Source organism: Schistocerca americana, chromosome 9, assembly GCF_021461395.2.
Source record: "Schistocerca americana isolate TAMUIC-IGC-003095 chromosome 9, iqSchAmer2.1, whole genome shotgun sequence".
Taxonomy (NCBI): Eukaryota; Metazoa; Arthropoda; class Insecta; order Orthoptera; family Acrididae; genus Schistocerca; species Schistocerca americana.
Genome location: NC_060127.1, coordinates 24,606,986 through 24,630,087, shown reverse-complemented (window position 1 = coordinate 24,630,087; position 23,102 = coordinate 24,606,986). Strand labels below are relative to the sequence as shown.

The 23,102-nt window shown below is 41.0% G+C and overlaps 1 protein-coding gene across 1 annotated transcript in view; it reads left to right on the top strand.

The window, feature by feature from the left end:
* Positions 1–18,748, top strand: part of LOC124550937 (centrosomal protein of 164 kDa) — a 635,732-nt gene extending 616,984 nt beyond the window's left edge. The window contains exons 22-23 of the mRNA XM_047125745.1: positions 7,461–7,604; positions 15,669–18,748. Of these exons, the coding sequence (XP_046981701.1) occupies positions 7,461–7,604; positions 15,669–15,949 (425 nt within the window). The 3' untranslated portion in view covers positions 15,950–18,748. The remainder of the gene's footprint in view (positions 1–7,460; positions 7,605–15,668) is intronic.
* The last annotated feature ends 4,354 nt before the right edge of the window (positions 18,749–23,102 follow it).

The following is a 23,102-nucleotide window of genomic DNA, read 5'->3' as shown; positions in this document are numbered from 1 at the left end:
TCTGTGGTTCTGAACATATTTTTATATTTTGCCATGAAAATTTTCTACAGGTTTCAGGTAGAAAGTAAAAAAGTACCTCACTAGCCACTCCTACCAATCAGACTCAACCAAAGAGCAATGTTGAACCCTGCCTAACTCAGTTCACTCCTCCATCCAACCGTGATCCACCCCTAGTGTCCCCAAATCACCCCCTATTAACTTTCCAGAATTTCTTAACCTCAAACCTTGCCTCACCATCATTACTAAATCCCTCAACATGCAAACTAACCTTACATCCACAGAAAGAACTGCAGTCCACCATCTAAAACTGATCCTGACCTTATAATTCTACCTGTTGACATAGGCTCCACCACTGTTGTTTTGAACCACAAGGATTACCTGGCAGAAGGACTCCACCAGCTGTCAGGTGCCACCTACAAACCTTGCCACAGTGACTCCATTACAGAAATCCATCAGGCTCTCTAGTCACTACTCAAATCCTTAGGCCCATCCCAGAAACTCTTCCCGGAGTCCATCTCTCTGCTCACCCCTACCACTCCCCACACTCCTACCTTCTACATGCTTCCTAAAGCCCATAAACCTAACCACCCAGGACGCCCCATTGTGGCCTGTTACTGTGCCCCCACTGAGAGAATCTCTGCTCTCATAGACTAACACCTTCAACCTATTACCCAGAACCTACCCTCCTATATAAAAGATACCAACGATTTACTCCACCGATTCTCCACAGTTCCTGTCCATCTACCACACGATGCCCTGCTCATCACTATTGATGCCACTTCCCTCTACACTAACATTCCTAATTCCTATGGCCTTACCACTATTTAACACTACCTTTCCCAATGCGTAACAGATTCCAAACCAACCTTCCTAGTCGCCATAACATCCTCACCCACAATTACTTCTCCTTTGAAGGCATTACCTACAAACAAATCCAGAGTATGGCTAAGGGCACCCACATGGCACCAACCTATGCCAACCTATTGATGGGCCATCAAGAGGAATCCTTCCTAAAAACCCTGAACCCTAAACCCCTCACCTGGTTCAGATTCATTGATGACATCTTCATGTTCTGGATTGAGGGTGAGGAGACCCTATCCACATTCCACCAGATCCTCAACAACTTCTCCCCCATTTGCTTCACCTGGTCCTACTCAACCCAACAAGCCACCTTCCTAAATATTGACCTCCATCTCAAAGATGGCTACTAACCATCATCAATATCTCCACTTTGACAGCTGCTACCCGTTCCATACCAAGAAGTCCCTTTCGTACAGCCTAGACACCATTGCGGTGATCAGTGGTCCCTCTCGAAATACTGAGAGTTTTGCTGAAGCCTTCACAGATCATAATTATTCTCCCAACCTTGTACAAAAACAGATCTCCCATGCCTTATCTTTCCAGTCTCCCACCACCTCCTAAAGTCCAACTGTCCGGCCACAGAGGAGCATTCCCCTCGTAACTCAGTACCACCCAGGACTGGAGCAACTGAATTACATTCTCTGTCAGCATTTTGACTACCCCTCGTTGTGCCCTGAAATGAGAAATGTCCTGCCCACTATCCTTCCCATTCCTCCCACAGTGATACTCCACCATCCACTGAAGCTACAAAATATATTCGTCCATCTTTACACAACCCCTGCTTCCAACCCCTTACCTCACGGCTCACACCTCTGTAATAGACATAGATGCAAGACCTGTCCTACACATCCTCCCACCACCACCTACTCCAATCCGGTCACTAACATCACCTATCCTATCAAAGGCAGGGCTACCTGTGAAACCAGTCATGTGAACTACAAGCTAAGCTGCAGTCACGGCGCTGCATTCTATGTGGGCATGACAACCAACAAGCTGTCTGTCTGCTTAAATGGCCATCGACAAACTGTGGCCAAGAAGCAAGTGGACCACCCTGTTGCTGAGCCTGCAGCCAAACATGACATCCTTCATTTCAATGACTGCTTCACAGCCTGTGCCATATGGATCCTTCCCACCAACACCAGTTATTCTGAATTGCACAGGTGGGAACTTTCCTTGCAATACATCCTATGTTCTTGTAACCCTCCTGGCCTCAACCTTTGTTAGTCATTGTCCTCACCCATTCAGCCCCTTCCCTGTTTCCATTTCCAGCACTAAACAGCCGTCATTCCACCATCACACTCAGTCTGTGCGTGTGTGGCAACTTCCCTTTTCTAAACATCTACCTTTCCTTTATTCTATTTGTAAAAGATGTATGGGAAGATATGGATTCATTACCATTCTCAACCTCTCTAACATTCTCTAATCTGATCCTCATGCTCATTACAAGAGGTAAAATTTGAAAAAGTAATATTAATCTCATTTTCTCTTGTAATGTGAGCTCTCAGAACAGCAACATCTTGCACCATTGGAGTTTTTTTCAAGGATTTCTGGGATGCTCTCATGCTGTTGAAATACAAGGGGCAGGTCTTCCAGTGTATTGCTAGCCTCCACGTGCTGCTTATGCCACATTGGCCATCTATCAATACAACAGAAGCAAGCACGTTACAGGGGACTTTAAGTTTTACTTCACTGGTTTTATACAGTTGGTGTCTACTGGGTATTATAATGTATCCCATGTGGTGTTATCCAGCCTAGCTCCTTCAGTGATCATGCTTTGTACATTTTTACAGGCATCTTTTGGGTGTACTCAATTTCATTATGACAAGCTACCATGTGGTTCAACTTTCCCAAAAACTGGCACTCCATAATTGCCCATCTACATTATGGAAATATATCCATTATAAACCTGAAGGTGTCTGCTCCTGGTAGCCGAGTGGTCAGCGTGACAGACTGTCAATCCCAAAGGCCTGGGTTCGATTCCCAGCTGGGTCGGAGATTTTTTTCCACTCGGGGACTGAGTGTTGTGTTGTCCTAATCATCATTGTTTCATCCCCATCAACGTGCAAGTTGCCGAAGTGGCATCAAATCAAAAGACTTGCACCCAGCAAACGGTTTACCCAATGGGAGCCCCTAGTCACATGATATTCCATTCCCTGAAGATGCATCTATACTGAGGTGAAACCGGTAGTTGTGAACAAAGCACCTTCATACAGCTATGTGGCTTTTGGAAACACCTCATCATTCTAGACATTTTAATTGTTGTAATTTTTATGATAATTTTAATCATTATTGAGTGTTGTTACTGTTACTAATAATGTTTCTGAGCTGTGGCTGCCCTCCACAGAAAGTTGTTTGTATTGAAAAACAAAACAGATGGGATAAAAGTAAGCAAAATGTTTATTATTTGAAAAGTAATTGCCATAACTGTTAATACATTTATCCCATTGTGAGACAAGATGGTCAAGGCCATCATGGGAAAATATTTGCGGTCGCCTATGGAACCGCGATTCCATCCAGGTGACAATGCTGCCAAGGTTGTTTCAACTTCACCGTTGAAGTTTTACTGAGAAACCCTTAGATCTCCTCCATTAAGTGTCAGTCTCTCCCCATGTGATTTTCATATATTTGGAGCCTTAAAGAAAGACATTTGTGGCCATTGATTTGCTTTGCCTGAAGAGGTGGACACGTGGGTACAGTCATGGTTCTGTATACAACCACAAATACTTTTCTGTGAAGCCACTGACTATCTTGTCTCACAATGGGGTACATGTATTAATAGTTATGGTGATTACATTGCAAATAATCCGTGGCAAATTGCACAACTATTCTTTTAATTTCCTCTCTCTCTCTCTCTCTCTCTCTCTCTCTCTCTCTGTGTGTGTGTGTGTGTGTGTGTGTGTGTGTGTGTGTGTGTGTGTGGGCGCGCACGCGCGCGCGCGCGCGCGCGTGTGCGCGCGTGCGTGTGTGGGTGTGATACTTGACAATGGTTTTGTAAATGACCTTCATGTGTGAATTTCACTTCCCTGGGATTCTTGCAGTAAATCCGTCTGGCATTTGCTCCACAAACAGACTCATGTTGTTGATCAATTTTAAGTTACTCCAGATACATACTCCTGGATATTTAACAGTTGTGCATAGTTACAGGGACTGATCATTAATTGTGTTGCCGAACAGTACAGGGTCTGTTCATCTATTGGAACCATTATGTTGCATTTACTTAGGTTGAAGGTCAGTTGCATGACTTTGCTGCAGGTACTGATTTTCATTAAGAACCAGTGCTCTGTTGAAAATAGCAAGTCTTCTACCCAGACACATAACTGTTTTGATAATTCACAATTACGTATTTTGTCTACTGTAATGGTTCCTAACCTAGGGGCAATTACCCCGAGGGACGAAATGAAATTTTCTGAGGGGTATAAACTAAACAATTTGATTCTGTGTTAGTCACAAAAATAAATGATTTTCAAAAGATCATTACTATTATCACAATTTTGTGAGACTGTAATACTGATTATATAAGTTTTCTCAGTTAGTAGCATTAGTATGGTGGAGGTCACAAGTTCCTCACATAGTCCATGCACTACACACATTTCTTGTGCTTTGTCCCATACATCACTGGTCATAAAAATGAGACATATTTGTAACAAATGCTAAATATCTCAACAAAATGTCTTCTCTGAGTTGTAGATTGTAGCTGTAGTAGTCCAGGAAGTGCTTCATTACTCCCTTCAAAACAGATAAATGAATTAAGTGACAGCATGTCACAACAGTAACTACATAAGGGCTGAAACTTCCTGGCAGATTAAAACTGTGTGCCCGACCGAGACTCGAACTCGGGACCTTTGCCTTTCGCGGGCAAGTGCTCTACCAACTGAGCTACCGAAGCACGACTCACGCCCGGTACTCACAGCTTTACTTCTGCCAGTACCTCGTCTCCTACCTTCCAAACTTTACAGAAGCTCTCCTGCGAACCTTGCAGAACTAGCACTCCTGAAAGAAAGGATATTGCGGAGACATGGCTTAGCCACAGCCTGGGGGATGTTTCCAGAATGAGATTTTCACTCTGCAGCGGAGTGTGCGCTGATATGAAACTTCCTGGCAGATTAAAACTGTGTGCCCGACCGAGACTCGAACTCGGGACCTTTGCCTTTCGCGGGCAAGTGCTCTACCAACTGAGCTACCGAAGCACGACTCACGCCCGGTACTCACAGCTTTACTTCTGCCAGTACCTCGTCTCCTACCTTCCAAACTTTACAGAAGCTCTCCTGCGAACCTTGCAGAACTAGCACTCCTGAAAGAAAGGATATTGCGGAGACATGGCTTAGCCACAGCCTGGGGGATGTTTCCAGAATGAGATTTTCACTCTGCAGCGGAGTGTGCGCTGATATGAAACTTCCTGGCAGATTAAAACTGTGTGCCCGACCGAGACTCGAACTCGGGACCTTTGCCTTTCGCGGGCAAGTGCTCTACCAACTGAGCTACCGAAGCACGACTCACGCCCGGTACTCACAGCTTTACTTCTGCCAGTACCTCGTCTCCTACCTTCCAAACTTTACAGAAGCTCTCCTGCGAACCTTGCAGAACTAGCACTCCTGAAAGAAAGGATATTGCGGAGACATGGCTTAGCCACAGCCTGGGGGATGTTTCCAGAATGAGATTTTCACTCTGCAGCGGAGTGTGCGCTGATATGAAACTTCCTGGCAGATTAAAACTGTGTGCCCGACCGAGACTCGAACTCGGGACCTTTGCCTTTCGCGGGCAAGTGCTCTACCAACTGAGCTACCGAAGCACGACTCACGCCCGGTACTCACAGCTTTACTTCTGCCAGTACCTCGTCTCCTACCTTCCAAACTTTACAGAAGCTCTCCTGCGAACCTTGCAGAACTAGCACTCCTGAAAGAAAGGATATTGCGGAGACATGGCTTAGCCACAGCCTGGGGGATGTTTCCAGAATGAGATTTTCACTCTGCAGCGGAGTGTGCGCTGATATGAAACTTCCTGGCAGATTAAAACTGTGTGCCCGACCGAGACTCGAACTCGGGACCTTTGCCTTTCGCGGGCAAGTGCTCTACCAACTGAGCTACCGAAGCACGACTCACGCCCGGTACTCACAGCTTTACTTCTGCCAGTACCTCGTCTCCTACCTTCCAAACTTTACAGAAGCTCTCCTGCGAACCTTGCAGAACTAGCACTCCTGAAAGAAAGGATATTGCGGAGACATGGCTTAGCCACAGCCTGGGGGATGTTTCCAGAATGAGATTTTCACTCTGCAGCGGAGTGTGCGCTGATATGAAACTTCCTGGCAGATTAAAACTGTGTGCCCGACCGAGACTCGAACTCGGGACCTTTCCCTTTCGCGGGCAAGTGCTCTACCAACTGAGCTACCGAAGCACGACTCACGCCCAGTACTCAGAGCTTTACTTCTGCCAGTACCTCGTCTCCTACCTTCCAAACTTTACAGAAGCTCTCCTGCGAACCTTGCAGAACTAGCACTCCTGAAAGAAAGGATTTGCGAAAGGCAAAGGTCCCGAGTTCGAGTCTCGGTCGGGCACACAGTTTTAATCTGCCAGGAAGTTTCATATCAGCGCACACTCCGCTGCAGAGTGAAAATCTCATTCTGGAAACATCCCCCAGGCTGTGGCTAAGCCATGTCTCCGCAATATCCTTTCTTTCAGGAGTGCTAGGGGAAGCATGTTTTGCAACAAGTGTGTACCGCACCACAAATTCCTTTGTCATTCATTGTAAAACACACACACACACACACACACACACACACACACACACACACACACACACACAAAGAAACAAACTAACTAAATATCATCCATCTTTCACCATTTTAAAAAATAAAAGTGTTCTAAGAAAAGTCTTTCATTGTACAGATGGCGAGGGGGAGGGAGGGGGTAGAGTGGGGGTACTAGCTAATGTCTGACTGCACTTAGGGGTAATGATCTAAGGAAGGTCGGGAACCTGGCTTGCTAGGTGATGACATGGAACTGTATTGAAGGCTTTCAAGAAGTTGAGAATTATTGCATCAGTGCATCAGTCAAAAGCAAACAAGCATTTCTTACTACAGGTTAAAAAGGCAAACTCAGTGACATGCTACTCAGTTCTTCATGTTATTTTGAGATACTACTTCCTTAGAGGCTAAAAGGCAAATGAATGGAGATAAGAGCAGAAGCAGGTATCCTACAGTTATGAAATCACAACCCTTTAAAAGCCTTTCCAACACTTCCCCTTTCTATTATTTTATCTGTGGATTACTTCCCCTAAAAATGTTTCTGTTCAATGAAACTGATTTCAGTTTTCTGGAAACCTATACCTCTTCTGCCTTCCAAACAGAATTTTATATTTTTAAATCTCATGAGACAGTTGACAATAATTGTTTGCTGTGCCTACCAATCTTGTAACAATTTTACCTTTTATGTAACAGAACCTGTTCAAGTGTTACTGTAACCCGATATTTTGGTTTCTCGGTTTCTTGTTTATTTTGACACTTAATCTGCACTGTTCTTTGATGATATTCTGTTATCATATTGGCAGAGTGAAAGTATTTCCCCTGTAAAACATGCTTTCAGTGTGTCTGAATACTCCTGCAGGTCAAGTTAATGACATGACTCGCAGAGGCGCCCACTATCAGGAGTCGACAGAGATCATTAAGAGCCTGGAGAACCTTAACACTGAGATTAGAGAGATATGGGATGTCCTCAACAAGCAGCAAAAGGATGGAAATATTGCATCAAGTCAGTATATACTATTTTCAGCAGCATTTAAAATGGTCTTTCTTTTATGTACGGCATATTAAAAATAAGGAGCTTTGAAACTAAATTGATAATACAATGCATGACCTTAAGCAGGCATGACTCTCATTTGCGTTCTGTAAGTAGATACTTGCCACAAAATACAATTAATTGAAAATAAATGAAAGAAAATGTTGATTAGAATGTTTAACATTTAATAGTTTGACAATAAAGTTCGTGATCGATGTCAGTAAAATAGCCACTGTAATGTAGCAACAGACTTTTTTGAAAGTGCTTGATGATATGCTTAAATTCTCTTACTTCAAAATTAAGTCAGTCACTGAATACAGTCAACCAAAAATTAAATAGTAATACTATTGAAAAACAGAGACTAAATTCTTACTGTATCAATGATTTGCTGTTGTTCCATTGACTTTCAGATTCTGGTACAATATTTCCATCAGTAGGACTTTGTTATTATCATTACTATTATTGTCATCAACTCCTAAGTGTGTAATAAACATACATATATGCACTATTTATCTGGTAAGCTAGTGTGGAATATGAAGTACATCAAAAAGTTCATGAGCTGCAATTTTAAATTATTGAGGTAATTAAGTTTGGATGCACTTGCAGAAAGTGAGCTTCATGTTCTCACCTTCCCAAAAATTTCTCCTCTGTGGCTCCTGATGCATTTTTAGTTAAATGGGTTTGAATATACAAATGTGCAATAAGTAGCCTTTTTATTGATACTTGAACACTTTAGTTCATCAAATATCATAATAATAAATACTACAGTAAGTAACTGGGCTAAAATGTGTCACAAAGTGGAAATTATTCTACCCTGATCATAAAAAGAGAGAGACATATGGAGCAAGTATGTAAGTGTACAGAGAGAGGCAGAGAGAGAGTATGGAGAAAATAGGAGGAATAGATAGTAAGAAACATATCATTTTGAGAAATCTAAATGCAAACACTAACATGCACAGCCGTAAGTGATGCCAACTGCTCTCACTTTATTAGGCAAGACTGCAAAAGAATTAAATTGGTTCATAACTGCCTTAAACCACTTCATGATATAATTCATATTTCCAGTACTGAGTTAACATGTTGTTGGCATGGAATTACTTGTGCGATATTATCAAAAAAGCTGTCCATGATCTTGTTCAAGGGACATTACATGATATAATTGTGGAAACAATGAGAAAATTATCAGTCTGACAAGGCATGTTGTCCTAATTTAATACAGTTTCCTTAAGTATTGCAGCACTTAACTAGGAGCATATATTTTCTAATAATATATGAACAATTGTGATGTGATCTGATTATTAAAGCGACAGTCACTTCTGAAGACACAAGAGTAGAAGGCAGATTTTCTCAGACAAACTATGTACAAGCCTTGTTCCAATCTTCAGATTGGGGAGCAAAGTCAAAGGCTAGATACAGGAGGCTTTGTTTACATTGGAGCTGTAACAGCTCTATACAGGGCCAATTTAAGGCCTAACTCACACAAGCCACCATTCGTGGTGACTAGATCGGGGAGGTGGCAGAAGTGTCACAGCTGCATGATTTCTCTACAGGACATACCACAATTAGTGGTGGCTGCTTGGAGTACCAAGCTCAGAGGGGCACACAAGTGCAAGACTCATATGAAGTGTGTGTAACAATTAGTTGTAAAATCTGATAAAGATGAAAGTGTACAAAGGAAAAGAGGCACGTGGAGGAGGGCAGGATGCATCAAATGACAAGTCAACTGTGTGGAAAAATGTTCTCGAACCGGATCTGGCTTTATATATAATTATATTGGATGGCATTAAACAGTCAGGATGCTTTTTGTTCCGAATAGTGTGACAGAGTTTTAAAGAGGGTGTGAGAACACTGAGTCATCTACATGTAGTGCACTTCAAATTAATAACAACAGTCAGACCCTAAGAAATATTCTGTAGATTCTATAATGAAAGAAAACATTTAGAAATTCAGAAAAACTTCTGTTTGGTTTGGTGTAGCTCGACATGAATTCCTGTCTTGTACCAATCTCTTCATCTCTGAGTAGCACTTGAGCCCTTCTAATATTTTTGCTCTATATTCCAGTCTCTTTCTTCCATTACAGTTTCTGCTGTCTACTGCTCCTGATGTCTTACCCCATGTCCTGTCATCTTATGCCTGTTCCTACTCAGTGCTCTACATATATACCTTTCCATATGATGTGCATAGAACCAACCAATTAAATATCTTACCAGATCAGTCAATTTTCAACTTTTTGTTGTAACACCACATTCCAAACACTTCAGTTCTCTTCTTTTCCAGTTTTCTCACAGTCTACAATACACTTCAAGATGATGATATGCTGCAGATGTACATTCTTGTACATTTATTTATTGAACTGATGCCTGGTTTTGGTACTACTAGACTTCTTTTAGTGAGGAATGCTCTCTTTGTGTGTGCTAGTCTGTTTCTCATATTCTTGCATCAAAGTAGCAGAATTTTTTCACTTCTATAAGAATTATAAATTAAAGTCACTTCAACATTTTACTGTTTGTGCATGAAGGTTAATCTCAGGAACAGCTGTAAGGATTTTGATACGGTTTTCATTAACAGACTGATTCACATGGAAGCTTTGTGTACATTATCTATTAGCGCCATGGCAGATGATTTGTCTGAATGTGGATACTTACTATTACCAGAGTAAAGCCGGGGCAAGATACTAGTTGAAACTTCCTGGCAGATTAAAACTGTGTGTCGGATCGAGACTCGAACTCGGGACCTTTGCCTTTCGCCCGCGAAAGGCAAAGGTCCCAAGTTCGAGTCTTGGTCCGGCACACAGTTTTAATCTGCCAGGAAGTTTCATATCAGTGCACACTCCACTGCAGAGTGAAAATCTCATTCTGGAAGATACTAGTTGTTCAGTACATGGTACCCTTCCCAGATTTTGTGCTAAGTATGTCACTAACCTATTTTACTCCTTAAAATTTTTGTCTTTGTTTGATACATTCTCAATCTATATTCTGGGACCGGTAAACTATTAGTCTCATTTTGAAGAGTCCTGTAATTCTTCCTCACTTTTTCTGAGGATATCAAACAATATTAAATAGGAAAGACTTTCCTGATTTTCTGCAAAATTATATTTGGTCATGAACCAGCTTTCAGCTTTTTAGGCCGTCATTAGGTGGTAAATGACTACCACAAACACAGATAAAATGACATACGATTTACACACATATTATTTGTATGGAAGATATGAAAGACATATAAATGATGACAAGTAGATCATTTACAAAGGAAGCATTACGTTTAAATGTCACACAGAAACAGTTACATTTAACAAAAACGTCAATAAATAAATAAAGTTTTTTATGCAGAGCTATGTTCCAACAACAAATGAAAACTGAAGCAGAAGTTACAATTTTAGTCAAATGTTTGTGTAACTAAAAATTAATTCAACAAATTGGAAAAATTAAATTGAGATTTCCATTTGGTACTATGTTACCATTCTGTGTCACATGTTTATTAATTTCCTGTATTTCCAATAGGGTCATCTTTCTGCTTTTCTTAGCAGGTTGTAAGACCTCACACTCTACATTGTGAAGTGGTTTTCTGTTAACATATGTTCAATAAAGATGAATCTTAACCTCCAGCTTCTCGCATGTTCAGATATTCTAATTGCCACAGCTCTGCCTCACTGACCAACATATACTTTGCCACAGTGCTTGCATGTTATTTTATACACACCACTCTGTGCCAAAGTTTGCAGTTTGCCTTTAATATTGCATACATATTTTGATATGTGATCAGTATTATATGCAGCCTTCCCCTATGAACCATAGACCTTGCCGTTGGTGGGGAGGCTTGCGTGCCTCAGTGATACAGATAGCCATATCATAGGTGCAACCACCATGGAGGGGTATCTGCCGAGAGGCCAGACAAACATATTGTTGCTGAAGAGGGGCAGCAGCCTTTTCAGTAGTTGCAGGGGCAACAGTCTGTACGATTGACTGATCTGGCCTTGTAACACTAACCAAAACAGGCTTACTGTGCTGGAACTACAAACAGCTGAAAGCAAGGGGAAACTGCAGCCGTAATTTTTCCCAAGGGCATGAACCTTTACTGTATGGTTAAATGGTTAAATGATCCTCTTGGGTAAAATATTCCCAAGGTAAAATAGTCCCCCATTCGGATCTTCGGGTGAGGACTACTTAGGAGGATGTCGTGATCAGGAAAAAGAAAACTGATGTTCTATGTATCGGAGCATGGAATGTCAAATCCCTTAATCGGGCAGGTAGGTTAGAAAATTTAAAAAGGGAAATGGGTAGGCTAAAGTTAGATATAGTGGGAATTAGTGAAGTTCAGTGGCAGGAGGAACAAGACATCTGGTCAGGTGAATACAGGGCTATAAATACAAAATCAAATAGGGGTAATGCAGGAGTAGGTTTAATAATGAATAAAAAATAAGAGTGCAGGTAAGCTACTACAAACAGAACAGTGAACGCATTATTATGGCCAAGATAGACACGAAGCCCACACCTACCACAGTAGTACAAGTTTATATGCCAAGTAGCTCCGCAGATGACAAAGAGATTGATGAAATGTAAGATGAGATAAAAGAAATTATTCAGATAGTGAAGGGAGACGAAAATTTAATAGTCATGGGTGACTGGAATTCTATAGTAGGAAAAGGAAGAAAAGAAAATGTAGTAGGTGAATATATAATGGGGGTAAGAAATGAAAGAGGAGGCCACCTGGTAGGATTTTGCACAGAGAATAACTTAATCATAGCTAACACTTGGTTCAAGAATCATGAAAGAAGGTTGTATACATGGAAGAGGCCTGGAGATACTTGAAGGTTTCAGATAGATTATATAATGGTAAGACAGAGATTTAGGAACCAGGTTTTAAATTGTAAGACATTTCCAGCGGCCAATGTGGACTCTCACCACACTCTATTGGTTATGAACTGTAGATTAAAACTGAAGAAATGGCAAAAAGGTGGGAATTTAAGGAGCTGAGACCTGGATAAATTGACAGAACCAGAGGTTGTAGAGAGTTTCAGGGAGAGCGTTAGGGAATGATTGACAGGAATGTGTGCGAGTGTATACCTGTCCTTTTTTCCCCCTTAGGTAAGTCTTTCCGCTCCCGGGATTGGAATGACTCCTTACCCTCTCCCTTAAAACCCACTTCCTTTCGTCTTCCCCTCTCCTTCCCTCTTTCCTGATGAGGCAACAGTTTGTTGCGAAAGCTTGAATTTTGTGTGTATGTTTGTGTTTGTTTGTGTGTCTATCGACCTGCCAGCGCTTTTGTTCGGTAAGTCACCTCATCTTTGTTTTTATATATAATTTTTCTCACTAGGGGGCAAGATAGATACTGCCTACAGGAAAATTAAAGAGACCTTTGGAGAAAAGAGAACCACTTGAATGAATATCAAGAGCTCAGATGGAAACCCAGTTCTAAGCGAAGAAGGGAAAGCAGAAAGGTGGAAGGAGTATATGGAGGGTCTATACAAGGGTGATGTACTTGAGGACAATATTATGGAAGAGCATTTAGATGAAGATGAAATGGGAGATATGGTACTGCGTGAAGAGTTTGACAGAGCACTGAAAGACCTAAGTTGAAACAAGGCCCCTGGAAGTAGATAACATTCCATTAGAACCACTGGCAGCCTTGTGAGAGCCAGCCCTGACAAAACCTGGTGAGTAAGGTGTATGAGACAGGTGAAATACCCTCAGACTTCAAGAAGAATATAATAATTCTAATCCCAAAGAAAGCAGGTGTTGACAGATGTGGAAATTACCGAACTATCAGTTTAATAAGTTAGGGCTGCAAAATAATAACGCAAATTCTTTACAGACAAATGGAAAACTGGTAGAAGCCGACCTCAGGGAAGATCAGTTTGGATTCCGTAGAAATGTTGGAACACGTGAAGCAATACTGACCCTAAAACTTATCTTAGAAGATAGATGAAGGAAAGGCAAACCTATGTTTCTAGCATTTGTAGAATTAGAGTAAGCTTTTGACATTGTTGAGTGGAATACTCTCTTTCAAATTCTGAAGGTGGCAGGGATAAAATACAGGGAGTGAGAGACTATTCACAATTTGTACGGAAACCAGATGGCAGTTATAAGAGTTGTGGGACATGAAAGGGAAGCAGTGGTTGGGGGAGGGAGTGAGACAGGGTTGTAGCCTATCCCCGATGTTATTCAATCTGTATATTGAGCAGGCAGTAAAGGACACAAAAGAAAAATTCGGAGTAGGAATTAAAATCCATGGAGAAGAAATAAAAACTCTGAGGTTCACCGATGACATTTTAATTCTATTAGAGAGAGCAAAAGTTCTGGAAGAGCAGTTGAATAGAATGGACAGTGTCTTGAAAGGAGGATATAAGATGAACATCAACAAAAGCAAAATGAGGATAATGGAAAGTAGTCGAATTAAGTCAGGTGATGCTGAGGGAATTAGATTAGGAAATGAGATACTTAAAGTAGTATATGAGTTTTGCTATTTGGGGAGCAAAATAACTGATGATGGTCGAAGTAGAGAGGATATAAAATGTAGACTGTCAATGGCAAGAAAAGCATTTCTGAAGAAGAGAAATTTGTTAACATCAAGTATAGATTTAAGTGTCAGGATGTCATTTCTGAAAATATTTGTATGGAGTGTAGCCATGTATGGAAGAGAAACATGGATGATAAATAGTTCAGGCATGAAGAGAATAGAAGCTTTCAAACTGTGGTGCTACAGAAGAATGCTAAAGATTAGACAGGTAGATCACACAACTAATGAGGAGGTATTGAATAGAATTGGGGAGAAGAGAAATTTGTGGCACAACTTGACTAGAAGAAGGGATCGGTTGGTAGGACATGTTCTGAGGCATCGAGGGATCACCAATTTAGTATTGGAGGGCAGCGTGGAGGGTAAAAACCGTGCAGGGAGACCAAGAGATGAATACAATAAGCGGATTCAGAAGGATGTAGGTTGCTGTAGGTACTGGGAGATGAAGAAGCTTGCACAGGATATAGTAGCATGGAGAGCTGCATCAAACCAGTCTCTGGACTTAAGACCACAACAACAACAACATTATATGCAGGTCTGGTTGTGAGACTACTCTTAGCAGAGTTGCCAACATATGGAATGGTACACCAATTTTTATTATGGAATGGTTACTGTTGGATAGCGTACAGAAGTGGTGTAACTTAGGCATTTTCTTTTTTTATATGTTTTATTATCAATCAGGGCAGAGCTATTGACATTTCTGGAAGCAAAAAGTTTGATAGTCTGTTGTTCTGTTTGAAAGGTAGATACAGATAACGGAACTGATACAATGTGCTGCATTATCAAATGGAAAGCTGCAAATTTGACTGTGTGGATGTTGGGAGCTTGCAGTGATTAACATATTTGTAGTTGTGGTTTTTCTGTAAATGTTAAATAAGTGTCTTCTCCTGCTGATGCCTGTATTAAGGTCCAATCTGCAAATCCAGTTCAATATTATATCCTTTCACCCTGAATTTTAATCCCACTGTTGAACCTTCCTTTTCTTTCCTTAATCACTTTTTTGATAAACAGTAGAGGAGAAAGAGTACAGCCTTGTCTTACATCCTTTTTAATCTGAGCACTCCTCACTGTCTTCTATTTTAATTTATGCATCTTGGCTCTTTGCATTTTGTATACTATTTGTCTCACTCTATAGTGTATACATATTGTTATGAGGATTTTAAACATCTCACAACCACTTTATTTCATCTGATGTTTTCTCTAGGCTGGCAAATCCTATAAAAAGTGTTTTCATTTTTCTTAAATCTCTCCTCCATTATCAAGTGTAATATCAAAACTGACTCTTCTTTTCTAAAGCCAAACTGATTCCCATCTAACAGTTCCTCAGTCTTCTTTCCCATTCCTCCACATACTATTTCAATCAGCAAATTGGATACACGGACTGCCAAGATGACTGTGCAACAGTTCTCTCATTTATTGGCCCTCGCTATTTGAGTTAAGGTATACAGCATTAATGTTCAAGCTATTGACAGTTGCTAGCACAGTCCACTCAGATTTTATACCCAAGTCAATTTGTATGTGCAGACAGCCTGCCACCTCCACCACCTTTGGCGTACACGTGGGTGCCTCCCGTTACGGTGCCGGTGGCAGTTCCCGCGTACCACCACCCACCACCACCAGCTCAGCTTCGGCGCTACGGAGGAGTACCCGACACCACCCCCACTCAGTCGGGCCTCGACCGTTCGCTCGTGGAGCGGACGCGCAGCCTGAGGGACTGGTTGCGGCAGGCTCGACTCGACGGAAATGCGGCACGGGGCGTGCCTCCAGGGCCCGGCCAGACCCGTGTCACGACCGCTGCTATCTGAGCTACTCAGCTCAGCTACCTCGTTCCCTGTCAAGTGGCAACACATTCTTAAGCACAACTGTACAGTTTGCTGCTCTCCACATACTGCAATATTTCCAATTTAAAATCATCTTATGTTCAGAGATAGGAAGTAACTCTTACTGCAGCCATATTCAAACCAATTTAGTTGTATGCTTGCGAGCAGTAGACAACTGTTCCACCCGCCACCCCTTCCCTGTCAATTTGCTCGAGAGCTCGTGTTTTGTTGTAACTTTTACAAAAATGATATTCTCTCTGCAAAAAATGGCCACACTTGGGAGTATAGTATTACTGCCTACTGTTTTCACCCTACTCATCTAGACAAACACTCATGTACTATCAGTCGTATATTGAGAGTTTTTTTCTGAATGTAGCACAAACAATATTGAATGCAAGACATTATTAGCAAATATTATGTTTGTGTCACACAAAATTAAACGTGTATCAGTTGTTGAACAGTGTCAAAAAGTTAGAGAGTTTTATAATATCATCAAGTTAACAAATGATATGTAACATTTGTAACCTGCTTCTTGTGAGATACATTCCCTATTCCCATGAAAACACAGTATTCTCATTTATTCAAACTTTGCACATGCAAGAGTATCAAAAAACACTGATGTTCTGGACTTCTACAAGTGAACAAAATGAAGTGAAACCTTTCACAGAAAGGTGTTTCTGTTAATGCAGGAAATACCAGAACAATGGGTCATGTTTCCATATGAAACATTTTACAGGGTTCTGTTCAGTTTTCGTGTCAGAACATATTTGGTGTTAATATCAATGTCATTCAGTCCACAAACTGTTACTGAAAAAGTACAACAAGATGAGAAAGGCAATATTTAGTAAACTTACAGGATGGAGATTTAATTATTTGAAATATGGCTCCCATTACAAAATCTCTTAACATCTGCTATTTCAGGGAGTTTGACCTGAGTTATGCTCTTCCCAGCTAAGCAGTGTATAATCTCTTAAATTCTATGGTGCTAGAAATCCTTCATTCTTAAGCTTCACATATTCTCTCTCTGAACATAAATGAAATGTTTTGATGGTTCCTAAATGTAATAAGCTGTTTGAAGCACCAGCTTTGTAGCAGCTAAACCGAAATTGTTTTTCTAAAGCTCTTTGGGGAACGGGGGTTTCAGGACTGCTGTGCAAAGGTCTGCTCAATTTCGGTTTCTACTGAATGACAAGCTATTTTTTACAACTTGCTAGCTTTCAATAGGAGCATCATAGCAGGAAGTTATAAGGAAAGAAAACATAACAAGCCTGGAAAGTGTATCGCGTTTTTGAAAAATATAAACAGCACATTTTTTGTGAACTGAGAACATCTGAAAAGACTGCCTGTACCATTTTAGTCTCCTTACATGTAATAAAACAGAAAACTTTGTCATAAAGAAGGAAAAATTTTGGTAATGATGTTGACCTTTGCTTTCTAATACAGTCTGCAGTGATGTTACAGGGTAAGTGTTGAATGTACATGAAATGTTACTCATTTAAATGTCGTTGCATGACATACATGACTACATTTATGTTTATATTTGAACTGAATGTGGTTTTAATATTTAATAATGTAGCATTACAGTTCTCTCGTGGTACCACTAATTTTATTTCAGCAATACTAAAAGTTACATGTGTGTTTTCCCAAAGCATTAGATTAATTTACCTATTCTTGCATGGAAAACTATTGTTACTATAGCTTAATGTTTATCATCAAATAGTTCCTCAAGTAATCTTCCTCAAGCAACAAGAAAGATTTTTGCTTGATTCTAGTGTCTGGCGTTATTTCCCGTCCAAACTTTTTATATCTCAAAAAATGCAAAGAAAAAAATGTTATTTTAATGTGTGCGTAAAGCACTGATAGAGTGAAAAAATAAATAAAATTCCCAAATCCTTACCCCTGCAAAAAGAAAATAAGCTGCAGGTATAGTAATGTTTAAAAGTTCCCATCTGCATGTGCAATTTCCTTAGTTCTCCAATATTAATTGAAATATGTCAGTTTACTTACAAATAAGACTATAAAAACTTGCTGTACACCAGTGCTTCCTATATCTCTATAAATCACAATCTCACATCAAAAGACTAACATCGAACAAAGCTACTTGCTAGAGAAATGCATGTAAAACTAATGCTGTCTTTTGTAGAAGACAAACAAAAGTGCTGCAGCTTAGAATCAGATGGAAAAAATAACCACTTAAAACTATTTTTTCTCTCTCTTCAGTGAATTACTGTGCATTCTTCCTTTTTTAAAAAAGTAGGAAAGGTAAGTCAATATATGCTCGTCGTCCGGTATATATTTTACTATAGATTTAGTAAATTAAATGTATACACATTTCAGTGTATGCAGATGACTGATTATGTAAGTGGATATGAGCTGTGACAAGAAGTACAAGTTGGTGAAAGAATCTGGTCTAATGGTGTGCCATAAAATATAAAGTTTATGATCTCAAGGATAAAATGATTTAAATAAACAAAAAAATATATTCTCTAAAGTCAGCATGTATTGCTGAATAATCAAAGCAACTGTGATTTCTGCATTTGCAATATGGCTGGCATTGTTTGCCATTCAGATTCCCTATTTTTCCTAAGTTTCTCAAGCCTAAGAGTATGAATTGCAGACTTTTGTATTATTCATAAACAATTACTATTTAAGTTGCACAATCTGCAAAAGCTAGCAGAATGATCATGAAGTGTATTAATTTTTTAAACAATGTTAATATATTCATTCATTCTAACAGTTTATCTCTGTGTATACAATTGTTGAAATGTTTAACTGTACGGGAGTTTGGTTTTTGTTAATTGCCAAAGAATGTGTTCTTAACATATAATTATCAGTTGATTTTGAATTATTCTGCATTTAATTCGTGTAGTTATAATGCTATATGATTAAAAATAAAGAATAAAACTTGTGATGTTGCAACTGTTATTTATGCGAGAGAGAATCAAATACAACCTCAGTTCCAAATTTGAATATTCTTATCATAATATTTTATATATAGCCAAAAGAAATTCTATTTTCCAAGCAGAAGCTGAGACAGGTTCTCACACTCACAAACAATACTACTTTTCAGAACCACACACAAGAATGGTTAGATTTTAACGTTGCACCGACATCATAACAGGTGTATTACATGCTCAAGCTGGACAAGGACAAGGAAAATAATTCCCCATTATCTTTTTTACATAAGCATCACAACACTTGCCTAACATGACATTAATTCATTTTCTGTTGCCACTGATTACAGGCTGTCTCCACATAAAAAAATAAGCAACAAGAATAAGAACTGTAGTTTCTTTAAACCCCACACACGAATTCTGAGTAAAATGATTGTATTAGGTATTAGTGTAAGCTGAGAGATATAAATACACGCTTTAGAACAGCCTTGGACTTTAAACTTATCCAGAATGGGTACAGTTAACCAAGATGCAACAAGCCAAATTGTGAAAAGATTTTTGTTGGACATAAAGGAGAGCTTAAAAATAATTAGAACATTGTTGTTGACTGATACTTGTATCTGAGTTTTCATTTATCTCCTGTATTTCCTTTACCGTGTCACAGTTCAGGTGCAAAGATGCCCTAGATAGCTTAGTGGACTAATCTGGGTATGAAACATGCAGCCACATAGATTACACATAATAGATGGCAGAGGGTGCAACTGGAGCTGACAAAGTTTGTATTTCTGATGTTTTTCATTTTCCAGTTTCTCACATATCTCTTCAAAATGTAAAACAGCTGCTGAAGTAGTTGCATGACAGCAATTATGATCTGCTGTGACACACCAATTACAGGGTCAATGTTTATGTGGTTTTATGTTCTTCTCAAATTGATCCTTACAGTGCTTCAGAGGAGCACCACAGGTTCTTCTATCAGGGCTCACTTCCCTACACAAAATTTGTTTAAGTCTGCCATTTCTCATCTGCTGGAGGTGGACAATCCATTTGAATTGGTGACCAATCACCATGGCTTCAGTACTCTACATCTTTGCCTTGTCAGGAACAGTATTGTTTGATATGAAGTCATCCAATTTGATGTCCATAATGTGCCTAAGCTTCTGTCAGTTGAATCATAGTAGTTTCTTAAGATAACAGCAATATAGTTTTCCGGTTTCACAACCACAGAGTAGAGTGGAAACAACTGCTCAATACCCCTTGAGAGCATCATTTCTTTATTCAGGAACACCTGATACGCGAAACGTCCAAATTCAGCATGGGCAGCACATATTCTGTTCTCCATGTCCTTTTTCCGACGAGCAAGTAATTGACAATAAGCTGCCTAGATAGAGAAAGTTCTCTAATTGTTCCAAACATGTACTGAAAATAGAGATAGTAATGCAGAGATGCATTTCCAGGAGATAGTTGTGTGACTACCATTGTTTTTGGGACACTGACAATCAGACCAAACCATTTATGTGCACTACAGAAACAATTTACAAACAGTTGCAGCTCTGTGGATTTTTGTTTATGGGCTGGAGAAGCATTGCCATCTGCAATTCACTTACCAGGGTCAGATTTGTGAACCTCTTAGAATAGAGTCTGGATTTATTAAATAGTCCTATGTCAAATCTGTATTTAAGTCCTGCGCCTGCATTTTTTACAGACAATGTCTCAAAGTAAGGCGAACCGAGTTGGTGCAAGGACACATCCTGGTTGGAGCCCATTAGTAATAGGGAATCAGGATGTACAGTCGTGAAGGCAATTAAATAGAATTTTAGTAAAACTTTTATCAGCCATGGAGAGCAGGATATGATATGGAACTACACTCCTGGAAATTGAAATAAGAACACCGTGAATTCATTGTCCCAGGAAGGGGAAACTTTATTGACACATTCCTGGGGTCAGATACATCACATGATCACACTGACAGAACCACAGGTACATAGACACAGGCAACAGAGCATGCACAATGTCGGCACTAGTACAGTGTATATCCACCTTTCGCAGCAATGCAGGCTGCTATTCTCCCATGGAGACGATCGTAGAGATGCTGGATGTAGTCCTGTGGAACGGCTTGGCATGCCATTTCCACCTGGCACCTCAGTTGGACCAGCGTTCGTGCTGGACGTGCAGACCGCGTGAGACGACGCTTCATCCAGTCCCAAACATGCTCAATGGGGGACAGATCCGGAGATCTTGCTGGCCAGGGTAGTTGACTTACACCTTCTAGAGCACGTTGGGTGGCACGGGATACATGCGGACGTGCATTGTCCTGTTGGAGCAGCAAGTTCCCTTGCCGGTCTAGGAATGGTAGAACGATGGGTTCGATGACGGTTTGGATGTACCGTGCACTATTCAGTGTCCCCTCGACGATCACCAGTGGTGTACGGCCAGTGTAGGAGATCGCTCCCCACACCATGATGCCGGGTGTTGGCCCTGTGTGCCTCGGTCGTATGCAGTCCTGATTGTGGCGCTCACCTGCACGGCGCCAAACACACATACGACCATCATTGGCACCAAGGCAGAAGCGACTCTCATCGCTGAAGACGACACGTCTCCATTCGTCCCTCCATTCACGCCTGTCGCGACACCACTGAAGGCGGGCTGCACGATGTTGGGGCGTGAGCGGAAGACGGCCTAACGGTGTGCGGGACCGTAGCCCAGCTTCATGGAGACGGTTGCGAATGGTCCTCGCCGATACCCCAGGAGCAACAGTGTCCCTAATTTGCTGGGAAGTGGCGGTGCGGTCCCCTACGGCACTGCGTAGGATCCTACGGTCTTGGCGTGCATCCGTGCGTCGCTGCGGTCCGGTCCCAGGTCGACGGGCACGTGCACCTTCCGCCGACCACTGGCGACAACATCGATGTACTGTGGAGACCTCACGCCCCACGTGTTGAGCAATTCGGCGGTACGTCCACCCAGCCTCCCGCATGCCCACTATACGCCCTCGCTCAAAGTCCGTCAACTGCACATACGGTTCACGTCCACGCTGTCGTGGCATGCTACCAGTGTTAAAGACTGCGATGGAGCTCCGTATGCCACGGCAAACTGGCTGACACTGACGGCGGCGGTGCACAAATGCTGCGCAGCTAGCGCCATTCGACGGCCAACACCGCGGTTCTTGGTGTGTCCGCTGTGCCGTGCGTGTGATCATTGCTTGTACAGCCCTCTCGCAGTGTCCGGAGCAAGTATGGTGGGTCTGACACACCGGTGTCAATGTGTTCTTTTTTCCATTTCCAGGAGTGTATAGAGATGCTTCAGTTGCCTTTTTTAATCATTTTGTGGCCACATTTTTTGTAGCAACTAAGTGAAGACAATTTTTTTGCTATCCTATTAGAATTGTGATCAACTGACTATTTTTGCAAAATTTTATTTTTGTGATTTAGGACCAAAAACTATGGTGGTACATATATCACTATGGCACCTTTGTGAGGTATTAAAACTACAGTGGTAAACGGATTTCCCTTTTGTGAGCTGTTATGTGTTGCCATTACATGTAAAAAAGATACTGAACAGGATTTCTGCTTTTTTTATGTTTTCTTTTACTTTATTTAAAAATGGGTAAAGATTTCTTACCACATTGTGAAAACAATCCTAGAAACTTTATCATGCAATAAAGGTATGAGCCGATGCGAGTCACAATAATGTTTATTGCAGAAGCAAAGTAATGTGTTCCAACAACTGTAGTGTAGTGATCCCATGACAAACAGAAACTGATTGGTGTAGGAGTTTTCATACACCTGGTGCAATGTACTACGACAACATGTCAGTCATACAGAGAGATGGTAAGACACATTCCCAAAAGCTTTGGGATATGCTTCTCAAAAAGCATGAATGACAGATTAATTATGTGGTAAGTATACTTCCAAAGCCCCTTCCAGAAACTACTTTGGTGGTAACCAAACTTCCCAAGATCCATTAAAACACCACTGTTTGGTTGGATATACTTCTGTCAGTCCTGAAGGCTATATTTCATAGCAAAAAGAAACTACAGCTGGTGTTTCAGACTGCCACTAGATGCCAGGAATGTACAGAAATGGTAAAACATATTCCTTTAAACACTGTAAAGAAATGCATTTAGGGGGGAGTATATGGGGTATATCCCCCACCCCTCGGCTTGTGAAAGGGTTAAAGAAAATCTCCCCCCCCCCCCCCCTCTCTCTCTCTCTCTCTCTCTCTCTCTCTCTATCTGTGTGTGTGTGTGT